General features: G+C 38.3%; 1 protein-coding gene across 1 annotated transcript in view; it reads left to right on the plus strand.

The window, feature by feature from the left end:
• Positions 1–14133, plus strand: part of LOC126198640 (transaldolase) — a 53247-nt gene extending 39114 nt beyond the window's left edge. The window contains exons 3-6 of the mRNA XM_049935103.1: positions 992–1099; positions 1555–1686; positions 3586–3959; positions 13661–14133. Coding sequence (XP_049791060.1) covers positions 992–1099; positions 1555–1686; positions 3586–3959; positions 13661–13833 — 787 coding nt within the window. The 3' untranslated portion in view covers positions 13834–14133. The remainder of the gene's footprint in view (positions 1–991; positions 1100–1554; positions 1687–3585; positions 3960–13660) is intronic.
• Positions 14134–19035: the final 4902 nt, after the last annotated feature.

The following is a 19035-nucleotide window of genomic DNA, read 5'->3' on the forward strand; positions in this document are numbered from 1 at the left end:
CTCTATATGCTCCTGCCCTGTGCTTAAAGTTTTAAGTTTCTCATTGAAATATGACACTACTGATTTTTCATTATATTTGTTGAATGTATGTATCTTTCTGCATGTTTTTGTTGTCCCTTGTGCTTTGGTTAATCATTGTTCTCATAACTGTGTCTTGGCCACTGATACCAGTTTCAATGTGGACATTCTCAAGAGGTCAGGTCTTTTCATTGCCATTAGATCCAGTAAATGTCCGTCATGAGTGGGGTTCCTATCTGTTCTAGGTGGTCTTCAGAGAAGGCATTTAGTAATGTTTCATAGGATGTCTTATCACACCCACTGCTTATAAAACAGTCATTTTTCCCTATTAATTGTTGGATTATTGAAGTCTCCACCCATGATTACAGTATGATTGGGGAACTTACGTACAAATGAACTGAGATTTACTCTAAAGTTTGCGATTACATCAGGAGGTGAATCGAGTGGGTGATAGGATCCACCCCCTGATACTGAGTCTTGCCCATACCATCTCACTTGCAGCTTCTTTTTCTTACTGTACTTATAAAGCTGTTTTATCGAAACAAAAGCAACAGTACTCCTTCTCTTACCAAGTATCATTGCATTAAGATAATATGGAGTCACTGTGGTCAGTGTTGTCTCCTGGTGGGATGTATACGTGGTTTGACTACATGAAATAGTTGTGATTTCAGTGAGGCAAGATGACAGCATATCTTGTCTTTCAAATCTATCTGCTGGGTCACAATTAGTGGGTTGTCGGGGAGCAGAAGAAATTACAAAAAGCTTTGATCGGTACTTAAAATTTTTCCTTTTATTTTGTTTTACTGAGATCCATTTATTTTGTTGGACATAGGATAATGTGGGTACCACATTCATGTTGAAGTCACCAATGCCCTTGATATTTGTAATCAGTGGAATTCTAAATTGTGTTATGCTTTTTTTTTCCTCCAGACAGTAGATCTGTCACAGGTTTGATTTATGCTTGATATTTCAGGTCAGTAAAAGATCAAGTTGAAGCAGCAGTGGACAAATTATTTGTACTATTTGGTGCAGAGATTTTGAAGATCATACCAGGACGTGTTTCCACGGAAGTAGATGCAAGGTAATAGACATTTCAACATACGTTGTTCAAATTATTTTTGCCATATTTTTACTGTGATCTTATGAAATTTAGCTCTTGTGTTTGAGTGCTTCCCTGAAATTTGTTAAAACTTAATATTGTAATGCTCAATCAACTACAGTCTTTAAATGTAATGAGAAAATCGTGTCACTGAATCTTTGACGCTGTTTCCAGAAACAATTTTATTCCCATGTGCCCCATAACATTTTTATGTCGGTATAGTAAATTCCCGGTGACAGTCGTACAAAAAACATTATTAAAAACAATTTATTTGATATAGAGTTCACAACATGTAACCTACAAAATATTCAGGTGAATGTGAGAGATCCATATATTGTTGGTTTAATAATTCTATAACCAAATAAAAGAGGGATGTAGGCACTTAATACGTTATGACTACACATGTAATTCTTAATGAAACATTTGTTAAATTTCAGGTTGTCTTTCGACAAGGAAGCAAGCATAAAAAAAGCAAGGCGACTCATTGAACTGTATGAGGAAGAAGGTATAAAAAAGGATCGCATTCTTATTAAACTAGCATCCACATGGGAAGGCATACAAGCAGCAAAGTAAGAATGGCTACTAGAAAATTCTTTTTATGACTCCTTTACACACAAACACTGAAGAGCCAAAGAAACTAGACTAATATCGTGTAGGGACTTCACGAGCACGGAGATGTGCTGCAACACGATGGTGACTTGGACTCGACCTAGTGTCTGATGTGATGCTGGAGGGAATTGACACTATGAATCCTGCAGGGCTGTCCATAAATTCATAAGAGTACGAGGGGCTGGATATCTCTTCTGAACAGTACATTGCAAGGCATCCCAAATATGCTCAATAATAGTGTTTGGTGGCCAGCGGAAGTGCTTAAAAACAAAGAGAATAGCTCCTGGAGCCACTCTGTAGCAATTCTGGATGTATGGGGTGCCGCATTGTCCTGTTGGAATTGCCCAAGTCCGTCGGAATGCACAATGGACATGAATGGGTGTAGGTGATCAGGCACAATGCTTACGTATGTGTCACCTGTCAGTGATATCTAGACGTATCAGGAGTCCCATATCAATCCTACTGCACTTGCCCCACACCATTACAGAGCCTCCACCAGCTTGAACAGTCCGCTGCTGACATGCAGGGTCCATGGAGTCATGAGGTTGTCTCCACACCACTACACGCCCATCCGCTCGCTCAATACAATTTGAAGTGAGACTCATTCGACTAGGCAACATGTTTCCGACCCAACAGTCCAATGTCTGTGTTGACAGACCCATGTGAGGCGAAAGGTTTTGTGTCATGTATTCTGTAGTCATTAAGGGGACACGAGCGGGCCTTTAGCTCCGAAAGCCCATATTGATGATGTTTTGTTGAATGTTTTGCACACTGACACTTGTTGATGGCCCAGCATTGAAATCTGCAGCAATTTTGCGGAAGGGTTGCACTTCTGTCCCATTGAACATTTCTCTTCAGTTGCCGTTTGCCCTGTTCTTGCAGGATCTTTTTCTGGCCGCTGCGATGTCTGAGATTTAATATTTTACCAGATACGCAATACTCGCGGTACACTCGTGAAATAGTCATATGGGAAAATCCCCCGTTCATCGCTACATCGGAGATTCTGTTTCCCATCGCTTGTGCGCCAACTAGAACACCATGTTCAAACACGCTCAAATCTTGATAACCTGCCATTGTAGTAGCAGTAACCGATATAACAACTGCGCCAGGCACTTGTCTGATATAGGCATTGGCGACCGCAGTGCCATATCTGGCTGTTTACATATCTGTTTATTTTAATATGCCTGCCTATACCAGTTTCTTTGGCATGTCAGTGTATGTGGAAAGAATATAAAGTATTAATACACAAATTCAATTATTTTACTTTGTGAAAATAATTGTTCACTGTCCCTTTTCAGCTCTCCATCAAAAACCATTTGTAAGATTAAATTTCCCACAACTGTTTTAGCAGACTTTCATCTGAAAGATGAGAGGAACTGGTTGGGAGTAGTAGAATGAGAGGGGGAGGTTGGTTCTGTTTATTGATACTATGTCAGTGAGGTGTTGGGTAGAGTCATAGTATAACGCAGAAAATAAGTTAAACAAGTTTACAAAACATAGCTATGCAGAAGACTCGCTGTTGATCCTCAACTTCAGTAAACTTATTACTGTGCATAAACAGGCCAAAATACCAATTGTTGAGATTTAATGTAGAATGACCATAGAAAGCTAGTTGTTAGAAAAAATGGGTGGGTGGTCTTGGACTTTTTTGAAGAAGTTCTAAAGGAAACAACCTACAATTCCTTATTCAACCAGTTCTTGAGTACTGCTCGTTATTCTTGAGACTCAAATATTTGAGCTTTCTGTGAAAATATATTATGACTGTCTAGTTAATAAGTTTTGCTTTATAATTTGAATCTTGCAACTATTTAATGTATGCACATATAGTTTATGAAATATTAACTTTTTTTTATTTTTAGGGAACTAGAAGAAAAACACGGCATTCACTGCAATCTTACACTGTTGTTTTCATTTTGCCAAGCTGTTGCCTGTGCTGAGGCTGGTGTTACCCTAATATCTCCTTTTGTTGGCCGTATTCTTGACTGGTATGTGGCAAATACATCACAGAAGAAATATGAACCAGAGGAAGATCCTGGTGTGCAATCGGTCACAAAGATTTATAACTACTATAAGAAATTTGGTTACCAAACTGTAGTGATGGGGGCATCCTTCAGAAATATTGGTGAGGTGAAAGCTCTTGCTGGCTGTGACTTGCTGACAATTAGCCCCAAACTTCTACAGGAACTTGATTCTAACACAGATGAGGTCCACGAGATGCTGACGGACAAATCTGGTGAGTAAAGCACACAGTTTCAAATACAGTACTTCAATGTTCAGTGCATGTTACCTAAATGCCTCAATATTATTAATGAAAAAGCAGGTAAAAAACTCCCCCACCAACAACAAGCTTTATCTTTAGTGAGTCTTAGGAGAGCAGTAGAGTAAGTTATGAGCCAAACGCTTCAGCATTTGTGCATGACAAAAAGTGTTTGGAAAGTTCTATTAGAAGCTGTTTGTTGTGCACTGATTAACTGGAAATAAAATTATGTTTCTCTAAAGGTCCATGAACCATGGACCTTGCCGGTGGTGGGGAGGCTTGCGTGCCTCAGCGATACAGATGGCCGTAGGCGCAACCACAACGGAGGGGTATCTGTTGAGGGGCCAGACAAACATGTGGTTCCTGAAGAGGGGCAGCAGCCTTTTCAGTAGTTGCAGTGGCAACAGTCTGGATGATTGACTGATGTGGCCTTGTAACATTAACCAAAACGGCCTTGCTGTGCTGGTACTGCGAACGGCTGAAAGCAAGGGGAAACTACAGCCGTAATTTTTCCCGAGGACATGAAGCTTTACTGTATGATTAAATGATGATGGCGTCCCCTTGGGTAAAATATTCCGGAGGTAAAATAGTCCCCCATTCGGATCTCCGGGCGGGGACTACACAAGAGGACGTCGTTATCAGAAGAAAGATAACTGGCGTTCTACGGATCGGAGCGTGAAATGTCAGATCCCTTAATCGGGCAGGTAGGTTAGAAAATTTAAAAAGGGAAATGGATAGGTTAAAGTTAGATACAGTGGGAATTAGTGAAGTTCGGTGGCAGGAGGAACAAGACTTTTGGTCAGGTGATTACAGGGTTATAAATACAAAATCAAATAGGGGTAATGCAGGAGTAGGTTTAATAATGAATAAAAAAATAGGAGTGCGGGTTAGCTTCTACAAACAGCATAGTGAACGCATTATTGTGGCGAAGATAGACACAAAGCCCATGCCTACTACAGTAGTACACGTTTATATGCCAACTAGCTCTGCAGCTGATGAAGAAATAGATGAAATGTATGACGAGATAAAAGAAATTATTCAGGTAGTGAAGGGAGACGAAAATTTAATAGTCATGGGTGACTGGAATTCGTCAGTAGGAAAAGGGAGAGAAGGAAACATAGTAGGTGAATATGGATTGGGGGGAAGAAATGAAAGAGGAAGCCGCCTTGTAGAATTTTGTACAGAGCATAACTTAATCATAGCTAACACCTGGTTCAAGAATCATAAAAGAAGGTTGTATACCTGGAAGAATCCTGGAGATACTAAAAGGTATCAGATAGATTATATAATGGTAAGACAGAGATTTAGGAACCAGGTTTTAAATTGTAAGACATTTCCAGGGGCAGATGTGGATTCTGACCACAATCTATTGGTTATGAACTGTAGATTGAAACTGAAGAAACTGCAAAAAGGTGGGAATTTAAGGAGATTGGACCTGGATAAACTGAAAGAACCAGAGGTTGTAGAGAGTTTCAGGGAGAGCATAAGGGATCAGTTGACAGGAATGGGGGAAGGAAATATGGTAGAAGAAGAATGGGTAGCTCTGAGGGATGAAGTAGTGAAGGCAGCAGAGGATCAAGTAGGTAAAAAGACGAGGGCTAATAGAAATCCTTGGGTAACAGAAGAAATATTGAATTTAATTGATGAAAGGAGAAAATATAAAAATGCAGTAAATGCAAAATGGCTAAGCAGGGATGGCTAGAGGACAAATGTAAGGATGTAGAGGCTTGTCTCACTAGGGGTAAGATAGATACTGCCTACAGGAAAATAAAAGAGACGTTTGGAGAGAAGAGAACCACTTGTATGAATATCAGAGCTCAGATGGCAACCTAGTTCTAAGCAAAGAAGGGAAGGCAGAAAGGTGGAAGGAGTATATAGAGGGTTTATACAAGGGCGATGTACTTGAGGACAATATTATGGAAATGGAAGAGGATGTAGATGAAGACGAAATGGGAGATAAGATACTGCGTGAAGAGTTTGACAGGGCACTGAAAGACCTGAGTCGAAACAAGGCCCCGGGAGTAGACAACATTCCATTAGAACTACTGATGGCCTTGGGAGAGCCATTCATGACAAAACTCTACCATCTGGTGAGCAAGATGTATGAGACAGGCGAAATACCCTCAGATTTCAAGAAGAATATAATAATTCCAATCCCAAAGAAAGCAGGTGTTGACAGATGTGAAAATTACCGAACTATCAGTTTAATAAGTCACAGCTGCAAAATACTAACGCGAATTCTTTACAGACGAATGGAAAAACTGGTAGAAGCGGACCTCAGGGAAGATCAGTTTGGATTCCGTAGAAATGTTGGAACACGTGAGGCAATACTAACCTTACGACTTATCTTAGAAAAAAGATTAAGAAAAGGCAAACCTACGTTTCTAGCAATTGTAGACTTAGAGAAAGCTTTTGACAATGTTAACTGGAATACTCTCTTTCAAATTCTGAAGGTGGCAGGGGTAAAATACAGGGAGCGAAAGGCTATTTACAATTTGCACAGAAACCAGATGGCAGTTATAAGAGTTGAGGGGCATGAAAGGGAAGCAGTGGTTGGGGAGGGAGTGAGACAGGGTTGTAGCCTCTCCCCGATGTTATTCAATCTGTATATTGAGCAAGCAGTAAAGGAAACAAAAGAAAAATTCGGAGTAGGTATTAAAATTCATGGAGAAGAAGTAAAAACATTGAGTTTCGCCGATGACATAGTAATTCTGTCAGAGACGGCAAAGGACTTGGAAGAGCAGTTGAACGGAATGGACAGTGTCTTGAAAGGAGGATATGAGATGAACATAAACAAAAGCAAAAGGAGGATAATGGAATGTAGTCAAATTAAATCGGGTGATGCTGAGGGAATTAGATTAGAAAATGAGACACTTAAAGTAGTAAAGGAGTCGTGCTATTTAGGGAGTAAAATAACTGATGATGGTCGAAGTAGAGAGGATATAAAATGTAGACTGGCAATGGCAAGGAAATCGTTTCTGAAGAAGAGAAATTTGTTAACATCGAGTATAGATTTAAGTGTCAGGAAGTCGTTTCTGAAAGTATTTGTATGGAGTGTAGCCATGTATGGAAGTGAAACCTGGACGATAACTAGTTTGGACAAGAAGAGAATAGAAGCTTTCGAAATGTGGTGCTACCGAAGAATGCTGAAGATAAGGTGGGTAGATCACGTAACTAATGAGGAGGTATTGAATAGGATTGGGTAGAAGAGAAGTTTGTGGCACAACTTGACCAGATGAAGGGATCGGTTGGTAGGACATGTTCTGAGGCATCAAGGGATCACCAATTTAGTATTGGAGGGCAGCGTGGAGGGTAAAAATCGTAGAGGGAGACGAAGAGATGAATACACTAAGCAGATTCAGAAGGATGTAGGTTGCAGTAGGTACTGGGAGATGAAGAAGCTTGCACAGGATAGAGTAGCATGGAGAGCTGCATCAAACCAGTCTCTGGACTGAAGACCACAACAACAACAACAAAGGAGGTGGCAGAATATTTGATGGCATTTTGAGTCTTTATATGTGTTTGTTAATAACTTTGTTTTTAAAATTGAGAGCTTTTGTAACTTAGCAGTGGAGTTCCATTATCAGGCCCAATGAACTGTGTGGTGCTGAGTTTTATTCTGCCGGTAATAATGTAGAAATAGCACAGTTAGCATGTGAAAATGGCCCTGTCCTGAAGCTGTACTTGGTGCTACAATTTTCCACAGCCAACATTTATTTTCCCCATTCCGCACTTGCCAAACCATAAACATTTTTCACCTTAGGGGGCATCCTAGTTTTCACATTACATACTGGTAGTAGACAGGCATAAAGTCACAATCACTTGCAGAACCATTGGTTTCTTGATCCGTCTGGGGAAGGTATTGGAGAAAATGGAAGTAATAGGGTGTCCATTAGGAAAGCATCCATTTCCCTTGGTTACGGAAAAGACAATTGTAATAAGAACAGTAATGTTATGGTGCCGTTAAACACATGTGTCCTAGTGTGTTGAAACTTCCAGACAAATTAAACTCTGTGCTATACAAGGACTTGAACCTTCAATACGATTTTACCAATAAGATCTTTACTGTTGTCTTTGATGCAACTCTTCATGCTACTCTTATCCTGTGCAAATCTTTTCAGCTGTGAATAACTGCTGCAACCTACATCCACTGCTTAGGACTTGGGGTCTCCCTCTACCTTTTACGTCCATACTTGCCCGCGCTACTAAATGTCTCGGACTGCGACCTATCAGCTGCTCCCCTCTTTTATAGAAATTTTATCACAGATCTCTCTTCTCCCAATTCAATTCAGTACCTCCAATTAGTTACAGAATCTATCCAGCTAATCTTCATCAATCTCATGTAGCAACACATTCTAAAACCTTCCATTCTATTCTTGCCTGAACTGCTTTTCATTGGCGCTTCCCTTCCATTTAAGAAAAGCTCAACACAAATACCTTCAAAAGAGATTTCCTAACACTTTAATTTGATTCAATGTTATCAAATTTCTCTTCCTCAGAAATGCTTTCTTTGCTATTGCCAGTCTGCATTTTAGATTCTCTGTACTTCAGCCATCATCAGCTATTTCAATTGCCAAACAGCAAAACTATCTAGTACTTGCAGTGTCTCATTTCGTGATATAATTCCCTCAATTTCGTCTGCTTCAGTTAGATTACACTCCATTACCATTGTTTTGGTTTCTTTCGTTGATGTTCATCATATATCTTCGTTTTGAGACACTGTCAGTTCTGTTCAAAGGCGCTTTCAAGTCTTTCGCTGTCTCTCATCTTTGCCAAGGACGTTATAATTCTGCCAAAGTTTTTATTTCTTCTGCCTGAACTTTAGTTCCTTATCCAAATTTTTGTCTGGTTTCCTTTACAGCTTGCTGAGTGTGCAGACTAACATTGTCTCATTCACTTCTTAACCACTGCTTCCCGTTCATAGGTTTCAGCTCGTACACTTGCTGTCTGATACCTGTACAAGTTGTAAATAATCTTTTTCTCCCTGCATTTTATGCCTGCCTCTTTTAATATTTTGAAGAGTATATTCAAGTCAACATTGTCAAAAGGTTTCTGTAAGTGTGCAAATGCTATAAATATAAATTACAATGAAATCCAGACCATTAGCTGCTTACAGGCGTTGATAAATATCAACGGGGACAGTTGAAAATGTGTGCCCTCACTGGGACTCGAACCATGATCTCCTGCGTACACGGCAGACGCTCCGTCCAACTGAGCAATCGAAGACAGAGGATAGTGAGACTGCAGAGGGATTACACACACACACACACACACACACACACACACACACACACCATCTTCATGCCTTACTGATATATATGAAGATGGTATCTGCATATATGTAAGGCCTATTGGCCAATGATCTTCAGTGCGAATGCACTCACATTGCTCAAACTCTTACAGGAATCGGTAGATTGATTGCTGCGACTAATGAGTATAGTGGACAGGGGCACTACAAATGTAGTGTGTAGACAGTAAGTTGGAAATCTATTTCCTCGTGTTTCCTAAATGTTTTCAGAAACAAACTTGTCTTCCCTGAGGTTGGTTTCACCAGTTTCCCCATTCTTCTGTAAATAATTCATCCCTGTATTTTCCAACCATGACTTATTACAGTGATAGTTATTTAATATTCACACCTTTCAGCACCTGCTTTCTTTAGAACTGACATTATTACATTCTTTATGAAGTTTGAAGTTATTTCATCCGTCTCGTACATCGTGAACACCAGATAAAGAATTTTGTCATGGGTGGCTCTCCCAAGGCTATTTGTAGTTCTTATGGAATGTCGCCTATTCCTGTGGCCATGTTTGGACTTATCGTATTTCAGGGCTTTGGCAAATTCTTCTTGCAATTTCATATTTCCCATCTCATAGACATTTTTTCCTTCACCTCTTTCTGTAATATTTCCTTAAAGTTCATTTTCCTTGTGTTCTGTCTCTGAGTATGCCTTCCCCCTTCCAGCTTTCCCTTCTTCTCTTAGTACTGGTTTCCCGTTGAAGCTCTTGAAATTCATACAGTTGCTACTATTTTCTCCAACGGCCTTTTTCATTTTCCTGTGGGTAACATCTATCTTTCCTCTAATACATGCTTCTATGGACTTCCATTTGTGTTACTCTCACTTGTTTATCAGTTTTGCACTTCCAGCCAATATTTTTAAAATGCTTGTATTTCATGTTGTATGCATCATTTGCTGCATTTTTATATTTTCTCCTTTTGTCAGTTGTATTAGATATATCCTGTGGTAGCAAAGGATTTCTACTGAGCCTTTTCTTCTTTCCTATGTGACAGATTGCTGCCTTCACTATTTCGTCTCTCAGTGCTACCCTGTTTCATCCAATTCTTGCCTAATGCTCCCTTTGAAATTCTAAATAACCTGTTTTTTTTTTTTTTTTTTTTTTTTTAAACTTACCAAGATTATGTCACCTTAATTTCCTATCTTTTTGCAGTTCACAACCAGTAAATTGCTGTCAGAAACCGCATCTGCCTCTTGCCTTGAAACGTAGAATCTAGTTCCAAAATCTGCTGTACTATTACACGCCGTTCGTCAGAAAAATTCCAGGACAGGGCTTTTTAATTTCTGAGTTTGCATTACTAAAAAGGAAAAAAAATGTTTTATGTTACTTGGTGTTTGTGCATCCTTGAAATGACTTTGGACATGTTTTTGTGCAAGCTCACTAGAAGGATTGGATTCTTGTTGCATTAGTTACGGTAATATAATGGATGCTGGTTGTGAGTAAAGGGTTAATGTTAAGTTCTACATTAAAACTGGGGAAAACCCCCCTAGTGAAACATGGACAATGGTTAAGCAAACATATGCAGGCTAGGCACTTTCAAGATGTCATGTTTTTGTGGCACAAAAGGCTTTGTGAAGGCAGACATTCAGTGCAAGACGCTCCCAGAGCTGGTCGTCCGTCTACAGCGTGTACAAAAGCAAATTTGAAATGTGTAAGGCAGTTATTGCAAGAAGACCAGCATGCAACTGTGCATGCCATATTGGAAGAACTTAATTTGAATTGTAATGTGTGTCAAGATTTTACGCAAAGGTTTAGGGAAACAGAAACTTGATGCAAAACCCTTCCCGTGCACACTAACAGACAAACAGAAAGAGTAAAGATAAAGAATTTCTGCTGAACTCCTGGATAGAGCTAGAATTTATCCTGCATTGTTGTCAAGGTTATTTTTGGGGATGAAAGTTGGTGCTTCCAGTGTGACTTTCACAAGAGGTGTCAAAGTGCTGAATGGCAGAGTCCTGGATCACCAGCCTTGATAAGTCGAACTACAACCTTCCAGAACAAAGAACATGTTGATCGCATTCTTTGATAGAGGATTAGTTCATCATGAGTATGTTCCTCCACGTCAAACGATGAACCATACTCTTATATCGAAGTCTTGAAACCTTTGTGACAAGCCATTTGACATCACCGTCCTCATTCATGGTATTCTGTGGACTGGTTCTTATTGCATGACAATGCAAGACACCATACTGCTTTATCTGGTGCCAAGTATCTGGCCAGACATTCTGTTATCACCATATTACCCAACCTTTTGCTTTGATACCACAGACGTCCAACGAGATGATGAAAAATGAACTTGCAAGCATTGCAGTTAAAATTTCCCTGCTTGCTTCCAAGATCTCCAGAAACATTGGCAACTGTACAGGTAGCCAAGGGTGCTACTTTGATAAGAGGTATGGTCATTACTTGGTAAATGCAATTTCCTATCTTTTTCTTTTTTCTTTTTTTCTTTTTTAAGAAAAGCCTGTCCTGGAACTTTTCTGACAAAGGGAGTACAGGGTGTATATGACCTGGGAGATCGGGAAAATACCCGGGAATTTTTTCATCCGGGAGAAAACTGCGAAAAACCCGGGAATTGTTATAATTCCAGGAATTTTTCATTGTTTTAGTTTTCAGTTAAATTTTTGTGATTTTGACTGGTAAGAACAAATACTCTAACAAAGGATATTTTTTGTATGCCACTACTGCAGAATGATACTGCAGCAACAAAACATGAATGGGAGGGGGAAAAAAAGGAAAAAAAGCTTAAGTTGCAAAGGAAATGCGCCGAATACATGAACAAAACAGTGCTCATACAAGTGTCTGCCAACAATAAAGTGTGTCAAAGGCTTTAGGAACACTATGCAATGCTTTATAACAACAAATTGCCTCCGATGAGTGTGACGTGACACCTGTTTAAATTAGTTTCGTTTGAGCAGTTGCGAGCGAGCTCTTGCGCATGTGCAGTTGAGTTGTGTATGAGTAGGACCTTCTCCCACTTCTGGCTACGCAAGTGTGGCTGGGTGCCACTACTTAATATTGCCCCTGTTCAGAAATATCATAGATCCTGGGCTGCTGCACAGAGCAGTCCGAGTTGTGGTGGGGAGGTGGGTCGTCTCCACATGACCTGTGTTGAGTGATTTTTTTTTTTTTTTTATTGCTCTCACGTTAAAAGATGACAGCATGGATTTTTGTGGCCGGGAGCTATCAAATAAATTAAAATACGTTCGCATAATTACGGCAGGCTAAAATGTGTTAATAGTTTCAGATTTTATTTCCACCTGTGATAGTCAAGCATTAATCACCTTACAGAAAAATTAAGTTATTTTTGCCGGTTTGCTAAAGAGATTTGGCTTTTATTAATCCTTTCTACTGAGGCAGTCAATTTATTTGAAATGAAGTGTCTAATTTCACACTGTTGGCCAGTTTCAACTGTTAACTATGTGCGAGAATGTAAGATGAATTTCTTAAATCGCAAAGCGTTTGACTCTCATTTAAAAATCTCCTCTTTGAGGACGACCATTTAGAAGAATTTCGAGCCCAGAAGATGAGACATTTGCGTCATTATTAAAAATTTTACTGGCACGTTTGTGTGATGTATCTTAAAGTGTAACACGCACAAAAAAGATAAACATTATATGTGGAAGCTTAGCTTCTATTCCAGCTTATTAATCTTCGTGATCAATATTATATGTGAATGCTATGTATATTAATTTGAACCATTAACTTTTCTTATTTGTGTATTCGTGCTACTTAAGAGTGATCTTGCTATTGGCTGACTACATCATGTATCGTATTGCTGTCATCAGCTGGCGAGATCACGTGAATGAGCTATGATGCTTACAAAGCGCATCACAATCTCGATTTCAATGCTTCGGAAAGTGACATGCGTTGTTTGGTGGAATTCAAATTTATACCTTCGTAATACGAAAATATGCGGCGTACATGTTGCTGCACATCAAAGGTCTTTCAAAACGTGTTTTTCCCCCTGAGTTTCGTTTTCTAAAGTGCTGGGAAATTCTACGTTGGTATATAAAACCATAAACATTCAAAGGATTGATGACTTTTACAGTGCCGAGGAAGAGTATACTGTCACTTAACACGGAAAAAGTGAATTTCTCCCGGGAGAAAGTGTATTTTTAACCGGGAAATCCGGGAATTTTTTTTCCTTGTCCACATATACACCCTGGAGTATAATCAGTCTGAAAATTTCTAGTGCCATCAGGTCTTGTCTACATGTAAATCCACCTTTTGTAAGTCTTAGTATTAAAGATAACTAAATTATACTCAGCAAAATTTTAGCAGTGACCTCAGGAAGCTTAAAATACAAAGATGTCTGCCTTTCAATATATACAACTGGCTGAATTTTGATTATTTTTAAATGTAAATCTTTTTCATTTCCAGCACGAAAGTTGGATATTGATAAAGTGACACTTAATGAAGCAGCCTTCCGTTGGATGTTGAATGAAGACCAAATGGCCACTGAAAAACTGTCAGAAGGCATCCGAAAATTTGCAGAGGATTCCAGGAAACTTGAGAAGATGCTTACTGAATACTTGGCTGCTAAAGGAAAATGATGTGTTCAGTGAATTTTGTGTTTTAAGTGGCCTTGATACTTGAACAGCTGGTGGAAAATTTTCCTTATTCATTGTAAATGGGTAACAGGATTTTAAATATGTGGCATCGGTAATTTATCATTTAATGAACCTTGTCACTGGGGATGTAAATAATTCCAGTAAGGTGCTGTTGATAAAACCTAATAACGAAGTACAGTTTTAGATAAATTTATTTTGTGTGTGATGTTTTACAGTGTTACATGTTTATAAAACAAATTCTAATGAGAAATATATACGAAGTTCGGGACCAGTGGTCACTCACGTAATTCTTTTGGTTCTCCCTCCCCTTCCTTGATTTCTTTTCCTTTCTTTCTGTTACATATGTGCACATACGTGGAATTATGCACACATGCAGGGAACAATTTGACAGTAACTAAATGCTTATCGTTAATGTTTACTCAAGTTTATCAACTATTTACGTAAGGAGTGAGTAGTTCAGCAGGGTTGCAAAAGACAAAGAACACAACTATATACAATAAAAATGGCAAAAGGATGTACGGAATTAGAGACAAATACCCATTTGTTGTAGAATCGTAACATATTCTGTCGCTGAACTTTCACGGAGATTACAGGAGAACAAAGGATCTTCTCTGAAAGGACTGACATGACCTCTAGAGGGAAAACAAACCACAAATGTGTATATGACTACGTGCTTCACTCACGGTCTTGCAAACAGTGGATTCAGCTGAATTCGGTAATCGTCCTAATACATCGGACACATTGTCACAAATGCTCTCGATACGTGTGAAGAATTTCAAACAGGTCAGCACTGGGAATTCATAGGCATTGCTGTTACTTACAGCAAAGAACCATCTCTGGAGGTTTACAGTGAAATGCTAAATCATTTGGTTAATATTTTCGATTTGTATACTGAATGTCAGGAGGTTAAGTGCAAGGCCATGCCCGTAACAAATAGAAAGAAACCAATAGCACCAAATTGCAATAAACTTCGGGAGCCTGTCACTCTTTTAGATATCTAGCCATAATACTTCGAAGCAATATACTGTTCAACAGAGTGAGTACATGACAAAGTAGTAAGAAAGGGAAATGGAAGACTTAAATACATTTAAAGATTTCTGACTAAATCCAGTGAGCAGGTAAAGGCAACCTTGTACATAGCACAACCTAGGATAATGAATTCACGTGAAAGATTTATGGCAGAATCTCATTTGCACTTTCTGACCAATCTTTCTGCTCTTTTCCTGAATATCGTTGTTTTCTAACTTAAAAAGATCAACAGGATGTAAGAAAGGAAAATAACTGTTAACATCCAGTATGCTGGTAAAATGTAATTTTTGGATTAAAATATCAACAGAAGCTCCTGAAACGGACTTGAAGAGACCGTAGTGTACCTACAATTGTGTGATCTGCAGAAAGCTCATCAAAGAATTTGTTCACTTTACGGGTACCAATATGTTTTGAGGTCAGCTTTTGATCATTGCTCCAAACTTTCACTAGTACTTTCGCTTATTCTACCACAACTTCACAATTGTTTCTTAAGATGATTTGGTTGTTTCTTGCTGTTTGAAGAAGTTGAGAGGCATTCTCTGCATCAGTGTTAGGGGATTGCAGTAGTTTGGAAACTAAGTTAATATTTTCCAAAATCTTACTTTGAAATTCAAGAGTAAGACAAAATTAAGTTTTGAAATATTTTTACCAGATTTGAAGCTTCGTTCCTTTCTTCTTTTTTCTTACTCTTTTGAAATGTTACTGGATAGTCCCTACGAAATTTGTAGAAATTCTGTTAGATTGATAACAATTAATCAAACCTGGAAGACCTAATTGGGTACAGTTTATGCAGAGTCATTGCAGCACATCTGAATTGTAACAGTTTCATTTATTTGTCACCATCAAACAGCAGAATCTCTAAAGAAAACATAAATGCATTTTACTTTCACCCAAAACTTCTGCAGTTCCACTATATTCATGACAGAATCATTCAGTGGCGAAAATATTACTCTTGAACAATGTTTACTCACGGTATTTGGGACTTGTACTTCAATTTTTTACTGCAAACGTATGTTTTTGCAACTTGTAAGTGTAGCAACATCTGTGACCTCTGCACTTATCTAATAATAATAATAATAATAATAATAATAATAATAATAATAATAATAATAAGATTACATATTGGATAACCAGAGACTGCATAGAAGCAATGGAAAAAAAGATGCCTATAAATATCTAGGATACAGACAAAAAAAAATAGGAATAGATAATACAAATATTAAAGAATAACTAAAATAAAAATATAGACAAAGACTAACAAAATTACTGAAAACAGAATTGACAGCAAGAAACAAGACAAAAGCTATAAATGCTTATGCTATACCAATAATGACCTATTCATTTGGAGTAGTGAAATGGAGTAACACAGACCTAGAAGCACTCGATACACTTACACGATCACAATGCCACAAATATAGAATACATCACGTACATTCAGCAACAGAAAGATTCATATTAAGGAGGAAGGGGATTTATTGACATAAAAAACCTACATTATGGACAGGTAGACAATTTAAGAAAATTCTTTCTATAAAGAGCAGAAACTAGCAAAATACACAAAGCAATCACTCATATAAATACATCGGCTACACCATTGCAATTTCACAACTACTTCTACAACCCTTTAGATCACATCACATAACATCAACAGATATGAAGAAAGTAAATTGGAAAAAGAAAACACTACATGGCAAGCACCCGTATCATCTAACACAGCCACACATCGATCAAGACGCATCCAACACATCACTAAGAAAAGGCAATATATTCAGTGAGACAGAAGGATTCATGATTGCAATACAGGATCAAACAATAAACACCAGATATTACAGCAAGCATATTATTAAAAATCCCAATACCACAACAGATAAATGCAGACTTTGCAAACAACAAATAGAAACAGTAGATCACATCACAAGCGGATGTACAATACTAGCAAATACAGAATACCCCAGAAGACATGACAATGTAGCAAAAATAATACATCAACAACTTGCCATACAACATAAACTAATAAAACAACGCGTTCCCACATACAAGTATGCACCACAAAATGTACTGGAGAATGATGAATACAAATTGTATTGGAACAGAACCATTATAACAGATAAAACAACACCACATAACAAACCTGACATCATACTCAGTAATAAAAAGAAGAAATTAACACAACTAATTGAAATATCCATACCCAATACAACAAATATACAGAAGAAAATAGGAGAAAAAATTGAAAAATACATCCCACTGGCTGAGGAAGTCAAGGACATGTGGCATCAGGATAAAGTTGACATAATACCAATTATACTGTCAACTACAGGAGTCATTCCACACAATATCCACAAGTACATCAACGCAATACAGCGACATCCAAACGTATATATACAACTACAGAAATCCGTAGTTATTGATACATGTTCAATTACCCGAAAGTTCCTAAATGCAATGTAACATATACCGTACAGTTAAAAGGAAGTCACGCTTGATCAAGGTCCACGTCACTTTCAATTTTTAACCAGACATAAGGTCTGGGAAAGGAAATAATAATATTAATAATAATAATAATAATAATAATAATAATAATTGTTATTTTCAAAACTCTCAGAATCGTATCTTAACTCGCAGAGTTCTAAAAACAATCCCTTAATTTCAAACTCCTTTCTATTTGGCTTGCTTCAATCTTGTGAGCAAATGTCTAACAAGAACATGAAGTTGATCATGTCTTGAGACTTTGGTGGAGGGGAGGAGGAGGAGGTGGAGGAGGAGGAGGAGGAGGAGGAGGAGGAGGAGGATCGGTTTGCGCCTATAATAAGTGAGAAGAATAGCTATAGTTAGATTTCACTTATGGTCCACCCTTAAATACAATGTTTTAACAGTGGAAGAGGTCCCTCATTTCAAATTCACAATGGCTACTTTCAATTTTTAAATAGCCAGAGCTTTCTCCAATTTCACTTTTGTTACTGCTTTTAGTATATATCTTTACCGAGCATGTAGCAGATCTCTGTAAGGTCGTATTTTCATTATCTTTTTAACTTCTTCATCTCTGCAGGCTTTTAATCTCACATTTGAGCACCATTTAAATACGAAGTATGTTTGGACACACTGGTTCTGGCTTGATGCAAACACTTAAGAGCAGCCCATATAAGAAAAACCAGCAATACGTTTTACACTCATGCAAGCACAGCTCAGATGGTGGGGAAATAAACTGCATTACACAGAAAACTGATATACATAATTGTAATGTCAGTCATTTTCCATTAGCAGTTTACTTGCACTGTAATGCTGTATAAGTCACAAACATACAAAAAATGTAAGCATTGTTTGTAAGAGAGCCTATTGTTGCAAACACCAACTGAAGGAAATACTTCAATGAAGAAGGTAGGGCGTTACAGAGAGCTAGAGAGTGTACTGGCCAGTAAAAATGATATTGGAGGAATCTGTCCACTGTGTGCAGTGCTGGCTGCCACGTGCTTTAGCATTCTTGTTAATATTAAACAAGAAAGGGTATGAAACCCTTGCTGGCACACTTATGTTCACTTCTCCTGAATGGGTTCCCATGGCTAAATTGAATATACGAATAAATTTGAAAACAAATCACTGTAGTCCGTGTTTAAGCTGCATCTTAATATGAGGTAAGGTTAGGTAGCTAGGTTCGACTGATGCGTAATTCAGCAAGGTCTTCAGAGCTGGCAGGGGTTGAAGAGTCTCCAGTTCCACAGGAGTGCAGGGTCTTATTTGGGAGAGTAATTAGAAGGAACACCAGAATGAGATTGTTTTTTGCAGATCTTGGTTGTGATAGTTTTATGCAGGTAAGTAATGACAAATATCTATCTATCCTCAGTCAACTTAGTGGAACTACTTCTTTGCCATCTTAAGTCAAAATGTAACTGGAGAATCTCTCTTAGAAACATGGGCTGACTGCAAGCTTTTCTCACTGGTTGGAAGTTAAAGTCCTTATCATCGATTTACTGCAAAATGCTAACTGCATGGTCACTGAAAAGTCGTGCACATCAGAAGAAATGTAGCAAGTATGTTTTTATAATATGTATTTTATTTCAGAACTTCACACACATTCTATGAAGTTTTGGGATTGCAGCTGGATCATGTTGACTTCTTGCCACAATATTTTGTCTGGCAACAGTCCATCCATCTTGA

This window comes from Schistocerca nitens, chromosome 8 (assembly GCF_023898315.1).
Source record: "Schistocerca nitens isolate TAMUIC-IGC-003100 chromosome 8, iqSchNite1.1, whole genome shotgun sequence".
NCBI classification, from domain to species: domain Eukaryota; kingdom Metazoa; phylum Arthropoda; class Insecta; order Orthoptera; family Acrididae; genus Schistocerca; species Schistocerca nitens.